The 20209-nt window shown below is 47.5% G+C and overlaps 1 protein-coding gene across 3 annotated transcripts in view; it reads left to right on the forward strand.

Annotated features, from left to right (window-relative positions):
• ABCA4 (ATP binding cassette subfamily A member 4) overlaps positions 1–20209 on the forward strand; it is a 147422-nt gene that overhangs the window by 12249 nt on the left and 114964 nt on the right. For 2 of the 3 annotated variants that reach the window (XM_066376742.1, XM_066376743.1), the window contains exons 3-6: positions 373–514; positions 3084–3223; positions 8486–8613; positions 16171–16368. In XM_066376742.1, coding sequence (XP_066232839.1) covers positions 373–514; positions 3084–3223; positions 8486–8613; positions 16171–16368 — 608 coding nt within the window. The remainder of the gene's footprint in view (positions 1–372; positions 515–3083; positions 3224–8485; positions 8614–16170; positions 16369–20209) is intronic. The other variant, XM_066376744.1, reaches the window with a different exon arrangement.

Raw genomic sequence — 20209 nt, forward strand, 5'->3', positions numbered from 1 at the left:
GGAGCAAGTGCCCACAAGAAGCAGGTGAACCTCTTCTTCTCAAGCATTAGCAACTGTGGGGGCCTCTTGACCAAATATCCCTTCACGCCTCCCATCACAAAATGATGTGCTGTACTCCCTCTGCTTTTCTATCTCTGCCTTTGTTAGAACATTTGTCCGCCCACTACACCAGGAGGGGGAGAGAAGAGACCTCATCTCCAGTACCCAGCACAGGGCCTAGCATATGTTAAATGCATCTGCTTCTTAAATGTTGACAAGTGGGGGAAGGCACCCAAGGGGCCAGGCCCCTTCCTGCAGAGGCCCTGGCTCCTAGGACCTTCATCCCACTGGGTCCGGAGGACTAACTTCTTGTCTTCATTCCCTCTCTTAAAGGCCATTTTCCCAACAAGGCCATGCCCTCAGCAGGAATGTTGCCGTGGCTCCAGGGAATTTTCTGCAATGTGAACAATCCTTGTTTTAAAAGTCCCACCCCAGGAGAAGCCCCTGGAATTGTGTCAAACTATAACAACTCCATGTAAGTTGACAATCCACCTTCAGGAAGAGGAAGGTATTCACCCCTTTATCCTGCCCTAGGCTGGGCCTATGCATGCATGTGCACAGAGCATGTGATGCTGAATGAAAGTGTCTGTGGCTTGCTGGACCCTTCAGCTCATAGGAATAGGGCATTCTGTTAGCTGTCAGGGCACTTGGGAGAAAGCATCAAAGCAGGACCATCTGACATGATTTCTTGGTCTTTATATTTCCAAGATGTGACCCGAAGTCTGATGGCAGCACCCTGCTGACATGTGTCCACTGCCTCTGGGCCATCCATCTGCTTTGGTGGACTCACTGAATGAGAAAAACTCAGTTTCCCTCTGTTGTCTTACATCACTCCACCCTGGTCCACCCTGACAGGTCACTGCTCCCTTAAAAGCCTTCTTGGATAGTGCTCGCTACGGCAGCACATCTAGGAAGATTGAAACAGTACAGAGAAGATTAGTACATGAGCAAGGATGAACTTTATAGCCAGCACCAAGAAGGTGCAGAGTGGGGGATTCTGAGCCAAGGACTTGTGTGTGTGTGGCGGGGGAGGGGTATAGAAAGTCCAGGAGGCAAGGGGGTTGAGGTTGGTGATTGAACTACATCATGCAAGGTATGTATTAAAGCCTTCTTGGATGTCTAAAGGCTAAGAAAAATGTCATGGAATATTTCTAGGGTGAATTAATTCTAAGGAGAATTAAATAAGGTTTATAAGATGGAGTTTGCTTCCTGGGAGAGAAGGACAAATTCCAAACCCTCTTTGTCAATGCCGTCAGTTCCCTAGGGCGGCGAGAGACATCGCTGGTGGGCAGTGGTTCTTAGCCTGTGGGGCTGAAATCTGTTCTGAGAAACTGATGAAAACCAATGGTCCCTCTTCCAAGAAAAATGGACACAAACACACACAAAACGTTACATTGCTGTCAGGGGACTTGTGGACTCCGGGTTAATGACTTCTGGTCTGGGGTTGAATTTCAAGTCCAGTTCCATAAGAAGGGAGTCTACCTTGGGAATTCCCTTTCAGAGGCAGGAGGACATGATATGAGCACGTCCTATATGACAAAGGCTCAGAGATGAAGACAGGGTTGTCCTTCACCCACTGAGCTGAAATTGAGCTGCCACTTGTGAAGCTTATACCTGAGAGTCCCCAGCAAGGACTTGTTGTAAGAGCAGGCTTCAACCTATTGTATAAACACCAAGTCAGATGTAAATAGAGGTATTTGGCTACTCCAGTTTTTCCTCTAGATATAATTCCTCCAGGACAAAACTACATTTTGACTGAAAAAAATAATAATAATGATAACATTTAGTAACTCAGCCTAATGCCTAGAGGCAGCCTTCCCCACTGGCAACAAATTATGTCTGCTTTTGCCTTACAATGGCAGGGTTGAGTAACTGTGACAGAATTATGGTCCACAAGCTTAGAAGATATAATTGTTTGCTGAGCTCTGGAGTATAGAAAGGTAGGAGAGGGAGTACCTGGCTTCCTAGGACAATCAGGAGGAGCTATCTTTGCTGGGCTCCCAAGGCTGCAAACATTGCCTGGATGCCCTAATTACAACCTACACTTTCAGCTTGAGTCTCTATGAGGAACCTGAGAAGAATGTCTACCCATCTAGAGATCCCAAGGGTCACTTGGTGGGATTCAGGGAGTCTTGGAGACATTTCAGTGAAGCTGAATAGAACGTTGGTGAGACTAGTTCTGGCAGGGTCTGTAGATTAAAGGGTGAGAGTTGGAAAAGGAGGACTTCAGACTCTAGTTTGCACTCAGCATTTGAACCAGGAAATCTGGGCTTCACGTTTCACACATACAATATAGGTAAAATATTGGCTTATTCAAGGGTCTTTTTCATGCAAGGTACAGAAACCCTTTTAAACATGTTTAAGTCCCAGAGAGAAATATGATTTAGACACCGGACCATCTCACAAAGCCAAGGTGCTGCACACAGGTGTCAGGAGGGTGGGACAGGAACCGGAGAGCTGTCGGGAGTTGTTGTCTCCTGTCTGGGCCTGCAAGGTCCAGCTTCTTTCTGGGCTTCCACTTCATCTGCTTCTTTGTGGATCGGTGTCTCCTGCTTCTCAACGTCCAGGCTGGTGCTGGCTGTTTAGTTCATAGCACCTTGACTTGGGCAATAGAAAAAGCGTCCTTGAATATTACTTAAACTCCTGGGAGCAAATCTGGTTGTCTGGGCTTCATTCTCCTTGTCTCAGACCTACTCCTATAAACGGCAGGTCTCATTGAAGTGGGCGATAGCTGGAAAGAACCTCCAGTAATATCTACCAATATTTTATTTGAAGCATCTCTGGACAGAGACACCAAGAATGAGGTTGAGAGGTGAGCTGGCACTGTTAACATTGGAAGACTGAGAGAATTGCTCATTGCCTTTGTCTGTTATCTTGTCTGCACAATGACATAAAAATATGATTCTCCTTTTGCCTTGGCACTATTGTAAAGATACATAATGTTGTAGCTGGGTCAAGCAGATGGTATTTTTAAAAATTGCACAAGGTGGTGTTATAAAAATGACAGCTATGTCTTTATTGAAGAGGCATTGTCTTTCTTCCAGCTTGGCAAGAGTGTATCGCGATTTTCAAGAACTCGTCATGGATGCACCAGAGACCCAGCACCTAGGCCCCATTTGGACAGAACTCCGCAGCTTATCCCAGCTCATGGACACCCTCAGGACTCACCCCGAAAGAATTGCAGGTGAGGGGCCATCAGTGTTCTCAGCCATCACTGCCTTTCACCTGCCTCATACATCAGAGAGACTGGAGACACAGGGAAGGATGGGCAGGTTTTGTGAGAAAAGATACTAGGGGAGGCAGGAAAGAAAAGAGTCTAGAGGTGTCACGAGCTCACTTTGGTGAGGACTCCTCTTCCCACCGGCCTAGAAGGTAGGAAGTTGGGAAGGATGTCAACCGAGTTCTTACCGCAGGGAAGCCCGGAGTCAGAAAGGAACACACCAGGAGAGCTTGTGTTCTGGGCAGTATGAGGCTGGGGTGAGTGCTGGAAGCAGGGGAAGAGTGGTTTGCAGGGTAAGGTAAAGCTATGGGACAGCTTTCATAGAGTCCTAGAGAGAGAGCTCACCGGAATGTGTGTGAGCAAGGCCAATAGCATTAGGGCTCAAAGCATGTGTTTATCATGACATAAATATGTGCATACAATTGTTTGGTTTCTTCCAGTGATATTCAGCATCCCAGGCTCTCCCTGAAACAGAGAAGGTGCAGAGTTGGGGGGATACCAAGCCAGGGACTTGTGGGGGGCATAAAAAGTCCAGGAGGCAAAGAGGTTGAGGGTTGTGATTGAACTACCTGTGTCATGTTGGGTCCAGGATTTATAAGTATGGACAAGAAGCCGAAAGTGCTGAAATGGGCAAGAAACTAGAGATCTCAGGGGGCATCATGACTCGGTTTAAGGGCTGAGAAAATGAGCAAGATGGAAGGATTGAAGGTTGTGGTAAAAAAAAATGAAGTGCATGAATTCAGGATTTCAAAAGTAGGCAGGACAGGTGAGAGCAAGCCCCCAGGTGTGGCCATGGTGGTTGAGGTAGAGCAGAGCTGAGGGTTTAGTTGATAAGCAGGCAAAGGAAATGAGAGGCCAGGCTGGGTGGGTCACATGGACACTGAGGCTGACTCAGAGTCAGGAACAGTGAGGGGAAAGGGTGGAAGAGCCCCCTCTCCTGCAACTTTCCTCCAGGGGAAAAACAAGAACAAATACCCGCAACCCCAGTGACCACTCTGGCACCTCTTCTTAGAGCATAAGTGGGTGTTGTATAGTGGCTGTGACCGCAGGGGGCTTCACTGCAGGCGGCTGGAGGGATGAACACGGCAAAGCCTAGGCACCGGCTGGAACCATCCCGGGGAGGGGCACCTCAGTATCTGGGAGGGAGCCAGGCCTGTCAGAAACCCGAGGGTCACTGCGGGCCGAGGGTGGAACAAAGGCTGCTACTGTGGGAGGACTGCTCAGGAAGCAGGCGTGTAGCCTGTGGAAGAAGCGGTTTGGACCTGGGAGATATCTGCTCCTAGAGTGGAGATGGAGGGGGCAATGACTTTCAGGATGACCTTAAAGGATGACAGGGATGAGGAAGGTCTACTATGGGGACAGGAGGGGCTGTGTAGAACCACCCCTGCTCAGGGTTCCAAACATGAAAGGTGGGGAATGGTGTGGATCAGCCCAGGAGCCTCGCTGTGCTGCTCAGTCAGCAGTCAGCAGTCAGCAGTCAGCAGTCAGTGGAAGCTCGGCGAGCGCCTACTGGCCAGGCGATGTGTGAGCCCCTGGCACGGACATGCGCCAGACAGTGTCCACCAGCTTCCAGGGCAGAAGTGGAAGGACTGCATGAACAATGACCACCTTGTGTATGGGGGGGCAGGTAGAGCTCCAAGAGCTCAGAGGGGAAGTACTCTAAGGAGAGTCTGACCCCCTCCCATCAGCCAACTTCTCCCTTCACTCCCCATTGGAGCAATAAGGGCCAGGGGTCTGTTCAGATGGGACTTCAAAACTACGTCATTACGTCCTAATTGTTTCAAAAATAGTAAAGCACATACTTTATGTAGTAAAGCCAAATTATAAATACCACGTCTTTTGTTGCTTTGGATAGAATAATTTACTTAGGTGGAACTTGAAGGACTAATCATTTAGTCCTATGAGCACAATCATTTTAATAATAATAAAAAAGGGGGGGGGAGCACCAGCATTTTCTTTCTAAGATGAAAGAGCGACTGCCACCTTGTCCATCAAATCAAACGTCCATTTCTGTGTTTGGTCATCATGTGGGGTATGGCTGGGAGGAAGCGTAAGTGGAGTCACTTCAAGCCTCAGTTTCTCTGTGCTCTTTACAGTGTAGGGGTGTGAACCAAGACCACTGCTTCCTGACCCAAAGCAGGGAGAGTTTTGAACTGGCACCAAAGCGATCCTTCTGCAGGCCTGCAGGCTTTGGGGGAGAACCCCACACGGCAGCAGCTTCAGAGGTCTGGGGAGACTAGGTCCAGGAAGGCCAGCCAAGGCTCCCAAATGAACTTTGAGATTGGGAACAGAGTTCCATAGTACACCTGGTCTTATGGCCATGAGAGGGGACAGGGGACCATCCCCACGTAAAGTTGGGACACTGTCTCTGAAGGAATTCCAGGCTGGGGACTGAAGTCCGCTACCAGCATTGCAGATTATTTCAAAACCTGTCCCAGAGTAGTCGCCACCCCCCTCCCTGACATTGCTCCCTGTGAATACTGAACCCTCGGCCCAAAGCTGCAGGGGAGGGTTAAGTCTTTGAAAGCCAGGTGGCAGCTGTCACTGGTGCGTGTTTCTGCCAGTCAGCTCCCCAGTCACCTGGGAAAGTACACTGATGACAGACCAGGCAGTGATTTCCTTCCAGCAAACCTGTAGTGCAGCATTCTCAACTGGGGAGGATCAACGGTTACAGACGGACATGAGCCCCCCACCCCCACCCCGAGGGAGCTCTGTGGGCTCTCAATCATCTTAGCCACCTTCTTCCCAAGAGCCTCTCGCCCCCTCCTAACTGCCCCCTCCAGCTCCCCTCCCTCTGTGGGCCCCAGCTACCCTTCCCCCAGTGTCTAATCTTCCTGGGGAAGAGAACAAGAAGAACCACATTTTAAACAAAATTTATTTTTCTTTCCTCGCGTCCCCAGTTCACATTTCTCCCTCGAGAGTCTGGTGAAACCTCTGTCTGGTATCAGCCACCTCTTACATTCTGGGCCCCACACTTTCCCTGCAGGGTGGCCCCACCCCTCCGCAGGTGTGTGGACCCAGAAGGCTCCTGCCCCTCCTCTCTCGGGCCACAGCCGCTGACACCTGGGTGGGATATTGTGAGACACCAGGACAAAATCCCTCCCTGTCTGCCCCTGTGCTGTCCCTCTTCCCAGCAAGGCTTTTGTATGTAAGGTCGGGTGAGTGAGTTAAAGAATAACAAGGAGATCAACAGTCGAATAGTGTCATGACTTTCAGGTCAGGACAACAGGTATTTATTGGGTGCCCATGCCATTCCTTCTGTTTATTGAGGCTCTGATTCCATGTCAGGCAGTAATGCTGATGTCAGACAGAGGTCACCTCACCGGCCTACATTTGTGTGCCCAACATTGCTAGCTATGATGAGAGGTATGAATGGAAGTAGAATCCATGGCCAACTGCTTTCAGGAGATGTGTGTGTGTGTGTGTGTGTGTGTGTGTGTGTGTGTGTGTGTGTGTGTGTGTGTGATATACAGCACTATGTAAAGAAGTGATTGGGGGAAGAAAACTGAGCTATTGCCCCAAGAAAACAAGGGAGGCAAGAGCTGTGTTTGGAAGATAACAGGACACACCTTGTTGAGTCAAAGGAAAGGCAAGAATCAATTAGAACAGTACCTCTCAGAGCCCTCCTCCTCCTTCAGATTCTCTCTTATGTGAGGTTCTCCTCAAGTCTTTGAGCTCTTCTTAGATGCCCTAAAAGATACTGGGATACCCCCCATGGCACAACTGTAAAGGGCACCCATCCTGGAGAGTCAGGTGACTGTTTAGTAGTGGAACCTCAGGACAGACTAGCTGCAGGGACAGGCCTGTGGTTGACCCACTCCCTTTCAAGAGGAAATGAGCAGCAACAGCAGTCTGGACAAGGCCCTGTACAGGGAGGGTCACAACTGAAAACAGAAGGGATGGCTGTCAAGTACTCAGGCTGCTAGACCACTTGGCCACCTAGTGAGGGAAGAATTCGAGGAGGGAGGAGATGGGCTTTGGAGGTAGTAGGAGCGTTTGATGATTAAGTCTAGCTAAAGAAGTACTAAACAATAAGAAGTCAACCAGGCTCCTGGAAAAGTTGAAACATAGAAATAGGCATTTTCATGCAACCCAAACACTTTCCCTTAATGTTGAAATTATTCCATTAATAGTTCGGCCTGTAACTTTCTTTGCCTCATGAACTATAACAACAGGGGCCAGCATGAGGCTAAGTATTGGCTCTGGTAGCAGGCAGAGGAGGTGGGCACCCTGGGTGTGACTCCCCTGGGAGGGGTAAGAATAATATGAAGGCAATCAGAATAAGCATTAACTGAGTGCTCATCATTTTCAGTCCTGAGAGCAAGCACTTTGCATCTTTTGTCTCTCATCAGCCCCACAACAATCCTAAGAGGCAGATGGGAAAAGTGCAGGCACAGAGAGGTTCAATCACTTGACCCAAGGTTACGTAAACTCTTAGGAGTCCTTTGTGCCTCCCATAAAGAAATTTCTGCTTCTATTGGGTTTTGAGTGGAGCTAGAAAGAATGTGACTGGGATGATCAGGGTATGAAATTGCAAGCCCAGATAATAGGCCATCCTCTCTTTTCCACTTGAAGATTTCCTTGACCAAAACAGTCTCATCTCTCTTAGCCACATCAATACCCTGAGCTCAGAGCCTTAACTGAGACTACAGAAAAGTTGAGAAGGATCCTCTACCCATGACAACTGCAGTGTGGACAGAGCATGTGTCTTTTCTAATCCCAGACTAGCAATTCTCAACCTTAGCAATATTGGCATTTTGGACCAGAGAGTTCTTTGTTCTGTGGGGGGCAGGGGTTTGTCCTGTGCATTGTGAGATGGTTAGCAGCATCCCTGTTCTCTACCCACTAGTACCTATCCAGTTGTGACAATAAAACATGTCTCCAGATGGTGCCAGATTTTCCCAGAGGGACAAATTCCCCTTTCCAGCTCCTTACTACTATCCCATAGAGAGTCACTGTCTTAGACCAACCCCACAAAGTGTCTGATGACCCCACGCCAGACCCTGGGCTAATTTTTTCCACCTTCTCTGCCTTCTCACTACATTTTCCCCAGCAGGAAGTTACATAACTGCATTGGGTGATGGCTGACCACAGGAGCCCTTACCTCCAGGCACTCCCAGGGGACCCAAGAACCAAGTTGAAATGTTTGCAATGAATTCTAAATGCTTATTCTTCTTTGATCCACCTCCCCTTCGGCACCCTAATCTTTCTCCCATTCCTATACAGGAAGAGGAATACGAATTCGGGATATCCTAAAAGATGAAGAAACACTGACACTATTTCTTGTGAAAAGCATTGGCCTGTCTGACTCAGTTGTCTACCTTCTGGTCAACTCTCAGGTCCGACCAGAGCAGGTAGGTTCTTGTCCTTGGTCATGAGCCTGAGAAAGGCAAGGATTATCTTGGCTTCTTTTCCCTTCTTGCTTTCATATTCAGAATCCATAACACTGGGGAACAAAATTTTTGTTGCATCCACAAAAACACTTGTTCTTACCTAATTCGAGTGTGTTGATCTCAAATCTGACATTAATTTTTCTCTGTAAGCTACAGTTTTTGCAATTCAAGATTTTATGTTTTCATCTTATTGTAAAATTTTCAACATTTAGTTTAACATAATGAAGTAGAATATCTTCTTGGGCATCATCTTTGTGAAAATATAATAATTTATATAATGCAGTAAATACACTAATACACTAAAAGATATGATTGCATCAGAATTTGCATACAATTTCAAAATAGATCATATTAAAACACTTATTTTAATCATAAAATTTGCACAAAACTTATTTAAATTCTATTCAGGCAAAAATTTGCGTTTGTAGCTCTTGCGTTTGTGTACAAACAATCTCGTTTGATGCTCCAGCGGTAGTCTGCTCATCACTAACAGCTCCAAGATTTTCAGGAAACTTATCAAGGAAGTTCTTTGTAACTGCCACAAAAGATTGCCATGCTGCTTTCTCCTCCTTATTCATCTTCCTGGCAAACTCTTTGTCACGTATGAGGGTTTGAATCTGAGGTCCATCAAATATACTTGCTTTTATCTTCTCGAAAGACAAGGCAGGAGAAGCAGAAATAATATGATGAAAGCATTCACTTTCTCTATTCAAAGCCTGAAAAAACTGCTTCATTAAGCCAAGTTTGATGTGAAGTGGGGGAAAAATGATCCTGTCTCAATTAACTACAGGTTCATTCACAATATTTTGCATCCCTACTTCCAGAGCTTCACATTTCAGCTGCTCCTTCTGTGTCCAGTGTTTCTCCCGAGATCGGCTGTCCCACAAACACAGAAAGCAAGGATACTTTGTGAAACCTCTCTGTTGTCCTAGCAGGAAATTTACCATTTTAAGATCCACACAAATGATCCAGTTATGCTCCTCATACTTCAGAAAGTTGAGGACAATTTTTATGTCATTATAATCTTCTCGCAGATGAGTTGAATAACCAATTGGAACCGCTGTCAAGAAATAGCCACCATTCTGTTGGACTGTAAGTGGTAACACCTAGCTGTCTGAGAAGACAACTGATATCATGACAGTAAGCAAAGTGTTTGTCTTCAGAAAAAAAGTCCACAAAAATTTGTTCACACTTCCTGAAATGGGATACTTTAGCTTACCAGTGAAGTACATTCTTTTGTTGAAGCCTGGAGGCTAATAACTCACCTGCTTTCTTTGATAGTCCCAAATCTTTTACTAAGTCATTCAATTCGGGTTGGCTAAACTGCTGAAGGGTTAATGACTGCTTGGCATCAGAAGAAGACCCTTCAGATTCTACAACCATTTCCTCATGCATCTTATCAAAATACACTTGATCACCATGTTCACTTTCTTCGTCCTTAGAAGAAATAGAACCATTGAAAACTGGAACCGGGAGTGTCTCAGAGTGTGGGATAGGTCGCATTGCTGAAGGAATATTAGGATATGCGATCATATCCTTTGTATGGATCAGACAGAAATAACAGTCACTGCTGTGGTCCTTAGGTTCACGCCAAACTATGGGAATACCAAAAGGCATTCCTTTGCGTTTTCCTTTTGACCAGTCACGAAGTATTTCCTCACAATTGTAACACAATATGAGGAACCCAATTCTTGTCTTGATCACCAAGGGGAACTTGAAAATAAGCAATATATGCACGTGTCACAAATGATGAAATATTGCGCCTTTGACGTTGAAGTGTGTAACAGCCACATATATAACAGAAGGTGTCAGGACTATTCTTACATTTACGCCTACTCAAAGAAGCCATGATTCAATCTTAAAACAAAATAAGAGGGTGTTTTTATCAGATAATAATTTTTTATATTTAAAAACAACTACAATTATGTAAAAGTGATGTTTGTAAAACATTAATTGCCTTGTGGGTTATGTTCAATCCAAGAGTTGTTGCCCTTTAACTCCAATTTGAAAACCAATGCATGCCATTAACTGTAACAAAAAGAAATTAAAATTGCATAAAAACTAGAGCATGCACCAAAAATCAGATTTCAGATTTGGAATCAGTGATGCAGAAATATACAGAAACAGTTCTAAAACCTCATGCAACAGAAAATGAAAAAAAAATTTGTTCCCCAGTGCCATGCCACTTATTCAGAAAAGCCCCCAGGGGTTTCCTTGAGCTGATGAGCATTTTCCTCACAGGATTCTGAGACAGTACAAATCCTCCACACGACAGCGCAGATATTTATGACTGGAAGAAAGCTTAGAGATCACATGGCTCAACTCCTCTTCTAGTTGAAGAAATTGAGCTTTATTCATGTATTCCTTACATATGTAGGAGCATTTTAGGGACTAGAATACAGTGTGTACAATATGGGCAAACCCTAACTCTGGGCGCTTCCTGTGGGGTCCACAGGCCATGATGAAGTAAGCAGAGGAAACCATGCATTTGCAGGTTTGCAGATTAGAGGAAAATCTAGCAGGGTCAATCAGGAGGTAGGGAGGGACTGGGGCGGGGATGGTGGTGGTGGTACATGGGATGGGGCAGTTATAACGAGTGACCAGTGAAGGCCTTCCCAAAGAGGTGGTAACTGAGCAAACCTGACTAAAGAGAAGGTAGCGTGGAAATAACTGTGAGGACAGTTCCGGGCTGAGACGCCAGCAGTGCAGAGAGTCTGACTTGTGCAGCTAAGGGGACTTCCAGGTCACAACCTGACAATGGCAGCTCGCAGAGCAGACCTCTGACCTCCTGCACTGTTTCTTCTCTGAGCAGGCAAACTCCTCCATCCCCTTGCATAATCTGACCTAATCCTACCAGCCCTTCAAAATCTACTTCATCTGTGTCCACAATCTCTGACATTTATTCAGAGCATTTTTCTTTTACCATTAACACATGACTCTCACATCTGCTAGCGGTGTGTTCTTCACATGACTCTTAAGAGGCTCTAACAGATGGGGACAATGAGGTGCTGGCAACTGGGTGATGTACACGGGGCTATAGTGCTAGAAATGGCAGCGCAACCTAGGTTTTTTTCACTCCTAACTCAGTCTCGCCCACTCCTAACCCAGTCTCCCCTACCCTAACCCAGTCTTCCCTACTCCTAACCCAGTCTTCCCACCCCTAACCCAGTCTTCCCACCCCTACACCAGTCTTCCTACCCTTAACCCAGACTTCCCAACCCTAACCCAGTCTTCCCACCCCTAACCCAGTCTTCCCACTCCTAACCCAGTCTTCCCTACTCCTAACCCAGTCTTCCCACCCCTACCCCAGTCTTCCCACCCCTACACCAGTCTTCCCACCCCTAACCCAGTCTTCCCACCCCTAACCCAGTCTTCCTACTCCTAACCCAGTCTTCCCACCCCTAACCCAGTCTTCCCACCCCTAACCCAGTCTTCCCACCCCTAACCCAGTCTTCCTACTCCTAACCCAGTCTTCCCACCCCTAACCCAGTCTTCTCACCCCTACCCCAGTCTTCCCTACTCCTAACCCAGTCTTCCTACTCCTAATCCAGTCTTCCCACTCCTAACTCAGTCTTCCCACCCCTAACCCAGTCTTCCCACCCCTAACCCAGTCTTCTCACCCCTAACCCAGTCTTCCCTACTCCTAACCCAGTCTTCCCACCCCTAACCCAGTCTTCCCACCCTTAACCCAGTCTTCCCACCCCTAACCCAGTCTTCCCTACTCCTAACCCAGTCTTCCCACTCCTAACTCAGTCTTCCCACCCTTAACCCAGTCTTCTCACCCCTAACCCAGTCTTCCCTACTCCTAACCCAGTCTTCCCACTCCTAACTCAGTCTTCCCACCCTTAACCCAGTCTTCCCACCCTTAACCCAGTCTTCCCACTCCTAACCCAGTCTTCCCACCCCTAACCCAGTCTCACCCACTCTTAACCCAGTCTTCCCACCCCTAACCCAGTCTCGCCCACTCCTAACTCAGGCTTGTCCCCCAGTTCAGTGGTTTTTCAGAGTCTGAGACCAGCAGCATTCACAGGACTGGAAGCTTGTTAGCAATGCAAATCCTCGAGCCCCACCTAGATCTACCAGACCTCCAGGTGGTTCTGATGGGCTCAGGGCTGAAAACCAGTGCTTTAGTCTGGGGCCTTATGGCTCCTGGCCCAGCATCCTGAATGTGGGCTTCTGGCAAGGGGCAGGGAGCCGGGACTGGCTGCCCTCTCTGAGTCCCTTGCCCCCCTCCTGAAGGGTGGTGACAGCAGCATCGACTGGTCATTTTCCCCTCTGCTTTCTCTTCAGCTCATAAAACTCAAGTCCTGGAAATGCCTGTGATGACTTCCAGTTGGTAATAAAAAGAGGGTGGAGATATGGGCAGGAATTTAGGGGAAATTTCTTCCCAGTTCCTCAAGCTGCGACACTGGATCTCTAGTTGTTGAGGTGCTGGCATCAGGGCCAAGGCCTCTCCTGAGGAAGAAGAAGGGCCCAGGTCACCAGGTTGTGACTTCACTTAGTGTTGCTGGCTCTGATTAGCAGATGCTTCTCTGATCAGCAAACCCCAGAGCTCCACAGGGAGCCAGAGCTGCTGCGCTGGCAGAGGCCACGCTTTGTGACCCAGTTCTCTCTGCCCCCGGGCCCACCCTGCTTCTCAGCCTGGCTGCCTTGGGCACCTGCTTCTCATCTATCTCGGTCTCGGTCTCTGTCCAGCTTGCCCACTTCTTGTGTTTTTTTTGACAGAGACAGAGAGAGACAGAGAGAGGGACAAACAGACAAGAAGGGAGAGAGATGAGACAGAGAGAGACAGAGAGAGGGACAAACAGACAAGAAGGGAGAGTGATGAGACAGAGAGAGACAGAGAGAGGGACAAACAGACAAGAAGGGAGAGAGATGAGAAGCATCAATTCTTCCTTGCGGCATCATTGATTACTTGTTCATTGATTGCTTTCTCATATGTGCCTTGACTGGGGGCTACAGCAGAGCTAGTCGCTCAAGCCAGCGACCTTGGGCTCAAGACAGTGCAATCTTGGACTTTAAGCCAGCCACCTTTGGGCTCAAGTCAGTTACCATGGGGTCATGTCTGTGATGCCATGTTCAAGCTGGTGAGCCCACGTTCAAGCCAGCGACCTCGGGGTTTTGAACCTAGGTCCTCTGCATCCCAGTCCAACACTATCCACTGCGCCACCGCCTGGTCAGGCTCTGTCCACCTCGGCCACTTTTTAACAGCACCGTCCACTCAAACCTTCCTGCATGACAGCAGTGCTCTTCCTCGGTGCATCGGAGCCAGTAGCCACTAGCCAGGAGTGGCAGATAGGCACTTGAAATAGAGCTAATGCAGCATTATGTTATTTAATTTCAATTATTTTAAATTTAAATAGCTACATGTGGTTTACAGCTCTCTAATTCATCATCCTCCTCAAACATGGAATTTTGTTCTTTACCATCAGGACTAGCTACTCCTCCTGCTTCTTTCTGCCTGCTGTCTGAGCACAGCTCACAAGAGAATCACATCACCGCCTCCCCTGCCACCTTCATCTAGGGAATTCTTAGATGATGAGAGAGTCTCTAGTCAGTCCCTCGCCCCATCCCCAGCCCTGTAAACTGCTGGACTTGCTTCAAGGCCAGCTCATGTTACCTCTTCAGTGAAATCCTTCATAAACCCTCCTCTTTTTGTCCTGCCCCCTTCCTCTTCCCTACTCAACAGAGTTAACAGGTGATGATTAAGCACAAATTGTAGGTTCAAATCTCAGCATGACCTCCGGCAAGTTAACAAATGACTGTGCCTCTGTTACCTCATTTGTAAAATGGAGATAATAGGTGGGAAACTTTTGTGGGGTCCCAGCTTCCCCACCAGCCTGCTGTGTAACCTTCTTAAGTCCCTGAACCACTTCTCCATTACTTTGTTCCTGTAGAATATTAGAGGTTTGGACAAAATGAGCTCATTGGTTCCCTCCACCTCAAAATGCTGCATACTCTGGGAATAAGGCTCGGGGTAAGATTTTGCTTGGGGCTAAGATGTCAAGTGTAGGCAAAACAGGAAGGTTCTGTTGAAATGTGTCCCCAGTGACAGTCCTCTGACATTGATGGACTGTCCATTCACACCAGTCCAGCATCATCTGTGACCAGTGCCTCACTTACGGATCAGGCTTCCATCTGTGGTCTGAACAGTCTCCACGCAGGGGCTAGCAGAGCCTGGGCCTGTTCTGCTCTCCAGTCCAGAGGACTGTGTGATTAATTGAAAGCCAGGGAAGACTGCAGCGACAAGAGAAGCTCATGAACCTACTCACGGCACTCAATGTCTTTTCCCTCGCTGGGAGTCCGGACTCCAGGAGGCCGGTTTCTATGCTGCGTGGCTGAGTGTCCTGGCCAGGATTTGAGACCTCCTCAACCCTGGAGGCAACCTTGGGGATTATGCTTCAACAGTCACTGTCTAGGAACTCCACAGGAGCTGGAGGATGTAGCCTATCAAAGGGTTAGGTCCATCAGATAAAATATAAGATGTCTAGTTTAATCTGAATTTCAGATAAGCAAAAAATATTTTAGCATAAGTATGTTCCATTTGGACTCTATTTGGGACATATTGCACTAAAAGTTGTTCATTGCTTATCTGAAATTCAAATTTAACTGCGTATTCAGTATTTTTATTTGCTAAATCTGGTGAGAAAAGGGAGAGGAGGTTGGTCATTTGCCATCACTCCAAATGCATTCTGGCCACTTCCTCACCTGAGCCTCAGAAGTCAGTCCTAATGGTACCTAAGTGTTGGTGTACTAAGAAGGGATCTCCCAAATTTTAAATGACTCACTGAAAAAAATGAGGCTTGGGAGTGTGTTAGTTTCCTGTTGCTGTTCTAACAACTCACAACAATACTAATTTATTATCTTATGGTTCTAGAGGACAGAAATCTGAAAGTTAAGGTACAGGCAGGGCTGCCCTCCTTTCCAAGGTGGGGGTTATAGAAGGAAATCCATTTTCCTGTTCCCAGAGACTGTCCCTATCTACATCTCCAATGTCAACCGTGACTGATCGTGTCTTTCTCGCATCATATTACTCTGACATTCTTTCTTCTGCTTCCCTCTTCCATATATATAAAAGACCCTTGTAAGTCCTGGCTAGAGGTGCAGTGGAGAGAGCGCCATCCTGGAGCACCAAGGTTGCTGGCTTGATTCTAGGGTCAGCAGCTCAACCCCGGGGTCATCAGTTTAAGCCTCAGTCAGGGCACATATGAGAAGCAATCAATGGCACAACTAAGTGGAACAATGAGTTGATCCTTCTCTCTCTCTTTCTCTCTTTCTCCCTCTTCTCTCAATAAATAAGTAAATAAATAAATAACCCTTGTGATAATATTCGGTCCACCCAGATAATCCAAAAATAAAGTCAGGTGATGAGCAACCTTAATTTCATGTGCAATCTTAATCCCCCTGGCCATGCTACATAATGTAGTCACAGGTTCTGTGGGGGAGGGCGTGGACATCTCTGGGGACAGTGTTTTCCTACCATAGGCAGTCTTCCAGTATTGCTTCTCCTCCCTGTAGTTTGCTCACGGAGTCCCAGACCTGGTACTGAAGGACATTGCCTGCAGTGAGACCCTCCTGGAGCGCTTCATAATCTTCAGCCAGCGCCGAGGGGTGCAGACAGTACGTGAGGCCCTGTGCCCCCTCTCCCAGGGCACCCTTCAATGGATGGAAGACACTTTGTATGCCAATGTGGACTTCTTCAAACTCTTTCACGTGGTAAGGGAGGTATTTAGCTTCTTGCCTCTTGGAAGGTGATTCCTGGGGCAGCAGGGCCTGGTGGCAGGCCATTGGAGACCTGTAAATTGACAGTCAAGGAGGACATGACCCTGGTGTTCAAAATAATCTTTGAGAAAGTTCCAGGTTCCAAAGGCATACTGACTGATAGTATATGTATAGCACTGGCCCAGGCTCACTGGGTATGTGGTTGTGACAGGGCTGAGTCAACTCCAAAGGGGATAAATTCTCTCTACCACCATCAGTGGCATGGCGAGGAGGAGGAGGCCCAGTTTGACTCCATGCTCTTCCATTTCCTAGCTAGGTGACCATGGACAACACAGCTGACTTTTTCTGGCCCCATCACTCATCTGTAAAGCAAATAAATACTTTAAAAAGAAGTAGAAAAATAAAAATGAAAAAATATATGTGAAGCATTTAATACATTTTGATAAACAAGAGCTTTACACTCTCTGCTCTGGGTCTGCTCTTGACCCCAGTGGTTGTTTCTGGGTATAAAAAAATAATAGAGAAAATGTTATAGTCTCAAAAATTTGGAAAGCCCTGATCTAGCTCAACGCTGTGTTCCAGAACTGCATCCCGACACACTTCTTGGGACCTGGTAACATCTCCTTTTCACTGAAAGGGAACGATGAGAAGGTACAATGTGACGGATCTGTAGGGCAGCAGTTCCCACTCTTGAGAGTGTATGGAAATCGTCAGGGAAGCTGGTAAAAGATGCAAGTTCTAAATTCCTACCCCCAGAGATGGATTCAGGGGATCTGGGCCTGGCTCAGAATCTGCCCTATTACCTTAGGAACTCACTGTTGGCCACGCTTTATGAAAAGTAGAATCCTTCAGAGAAAGTAACATTATGTTTCTAGCATTGAACTGTAGTCTCCCTCCCTCCCTCCCTCCCTCCCTCCCTTCTTTCCTTGTGCCTACATTTTAATTTCCGGAACTATGTTGTGAGGAGTGTCAGTCACTGAGAGCTTAGTTGAGAAATTTATGTTTTGGCCTTTTTATGGTTGCTCTCTCAAGTCCCAGAAAACCCTCTCTCAGATTTTCTTAAAAACCAAGATGAAGGTTTTTAAAAATGAAACAAAATGAAACAAGATCACACAGTTCCTGGCAGAGTTAACATTTGATTCCTTTCAGTGTGTCTTTCTCTTAGAATGTTCTTCTACAGTGTTCCCGGCTCCTAAGGCTAGGCCTCCAGAGTGGTAAGAGGGGTCAGGGCCTATGGAGGCTACTGAGATCTCCCAGGGCCCCCAAAATGGTCTTTCAGCTCCCCACACTGCAGAAAGACTAAAAAGCCATGTGGTTTAAACTTCTCTGTCCAAAGTTCCAAGGGAACCAGATTTCAGACACACTCCTTGGTTTGTTTCCAGAATCAGACAGAAGAGTAAGGTGATAACAATCCCTTATCCTGGGCAGTGAACATGAGCACAGCTAGGAGATCGTGCCTGTGTTTGCAGAGCTGTTGGAGGGACCCTGGGCACCAGGGTCGTGCAATTCTCTGGAAAGGGGACGGGGCCTTGCATCTCTTTTTGAAGGAACGTGGAGGCTGGTTTAGGTAAATGTTCCTTTTGGGGCATGACCAGTCATTCTGGGGGACAGTTCTAGAAGTAGCAGGATAAAGGGGACCTTAGGCAAACTTTATTAGGGATTAGACCCAAACTCGGGCCACAGATTTCAGAATATTTATTTATCCGACAAGAAAAACCAGAAAGTCTTTCTGCCCTTACAACCTGCTTTGGCAAGTGCTAGAATTTAGAAGTCAGAAGAGAACTTTGTCCGATTGCCTTCCCTGACCTGAGATGGGCCCTGCATGTTTGCTCACCAGCTCTGTACACATGTCCACGCACTCAGACGTGAACTTGGCTCCGTGAGGTGCCACGCATGTGCTGAAGCCAAGGCTCTGAGGGTGCCCCTCCCATCCTCACTGAACTCTGTTAGCCTCAAGACAAGCAGACAGACCATGTTGTAGTAGCACAGCTCAGAAATGCCAACTCCGACAGCATCTGGGCCCTAGGGTAGAGGTTCCCAGCCAGGCTGCATATTGAATCGCCCAAGGAGCTTTTCAAAATTGAGAATGCCCAGCCCCACTCACTCCCTGAGATTCTTATTCAGCTGTAGTATTTTTCAAAGCTCCCCAGGTCATGCCAATGTCCAGCCAGGGTTGAGAATTACCGGCCTAAAACATAGGAGTTTTTGTTTTGTTTTGTTTTTAATTGATTTTAGAGAGCAAGAGTAAGAGAATGGGAGAGAGAAACACATCGATTGTTGTTCTACTTATCTATGCATTCACTGGTTGATTCTTGTTTGTGATTGACCGGGAATCAAACCATAACCTCGGTGTATGGAGACAACGCTCTAAGCATCTGAACATAGGAGTTTGATTTACAACCTCAATTTTGTACAGCAAGCGTAACACTGATAGTGCCCCCAAACACCTCTAAGGCTTCAAAGCACTTTCATCTGATCACCCACAAGACCAGGGTGCTGTGGAGACACATCCTCTCTGCTGATCTCCTTCCAAAGCTGTTGAGTGGCCCAGAAACCAGGGTGAGACAGGGCCTAGAGGACTCCCCTTCCCCTCCATCTTTTTGCTCCTGCTCATCTCTATGGGGGGAGATAGGACCAAAACAGGTCACATGGGCCCCAAGCAAAGAGGACAAATACCCTTTCTGGTGCCCTTCAAATGTGCTTTTTCATCTGACAAATAGAGCGGCTAAACATTAAAAAAAAAAACACCCAAAAAACTAATAAGAAAACCTGTAAGAAATTACAGGCATTAAGGCAGAATTTTTACTTTTATTGTCAGTATCCATCCATACAGTGTTTTTAGAAAAACAACCCGGAGGGGAAATAGAAAAGCTCAGGGCAGACCCTGAGACCCTTTGAGAGGGGTGGCGTGTGTGTGTGAGGGCCGGGGCTGTGCTGCCTGCCAGGGCGGCCTCTCTGGAACGAGGCTGTTATTGCAGCTGGTTGGCTGGCAGCCACGCGAGGCTACAGTGCGGGGACTGAGTGCTGGGCCTGCTGTTCTCCCGGGCTGTTTCTCATGTGCATGTTCGCCAGTGTGTAAATAAGGTTTCAGTAAATGCCACGTCAGGGCTCACTAAAAAAGAGGGACAATCCCAGCAAACCACTGTGACGGCACCTGCCCATGCTGTGTAAGGAGAGGGGAGTGTGTGTGTGTGTGTGTGTGTGTGTGTGTGTGTGTGTGTGTGTGAGTGAGAGAGAGAGAGAGAGAGAGAGTTGTGAGGAGGGAGGGTAGAGGGGAGTACAACCTCCTGCCCCTGAAACCCAGGGAGATGAGAGAATTGGTGAGGGGCTTTGGGGGTTAGCACAACTGGGGCCAGCTGTGTTTTCCTTCCGCCCTTTGGAGTTTGAAATGAGTGTTGTCATTGTCAAATAATCCAAACGCGGGACCGTGGCCTTACCCCACTCACCCGTCCCCCTATGGACACTTAGGTAAATACATTTGCTCGCACATGCGCGCCCAGTGGATGCCCGGAGAATTAGGCAGGCTGGGAAAGAAACAAGCAGCCAGGTGGAGGGGTTTCTCCCGGGAGATTTATCCCCTTTTGGTTTCACCTCGGTTGAAAGCCTAAAAGAGCTTGTCTTCCCCTGTGGTCTTTCTGGCTCTCCGCCCCCAGCTTGAAACCCAGCAGTTCAGACCTGGGTCCACAGTCCCTGACTGCCAACATTACCTGAAACGTTTCACACCTCATAAAAATTGGTGTGTCAGTTTCGGGTGAGAGGTGGGAACGTCTCCCCATCTGATTTGGCCAGAGGCAAGCATGCCCCTCCTCCTCCTCTCCTCCCTTTGGAGCCTTCC

The sequence above is a fragment of the Saccopteryx leptura genome, chromosome 3 (genome assembly GCF_036850995.1).
Source record: "Saccopteryx leptura isolate mSacLep1 chromosome 3, mSacLep1_pri_phased_curated, whole genome shotgun sequence".
Classification (NCBI taxonomy): domain Eukaryota; kingdom Metazoa; phylum Chordata; class Mammalia; order Chiroptera; family Emballonuridae; genus Saccopteryx; species Saccopteryx leptura.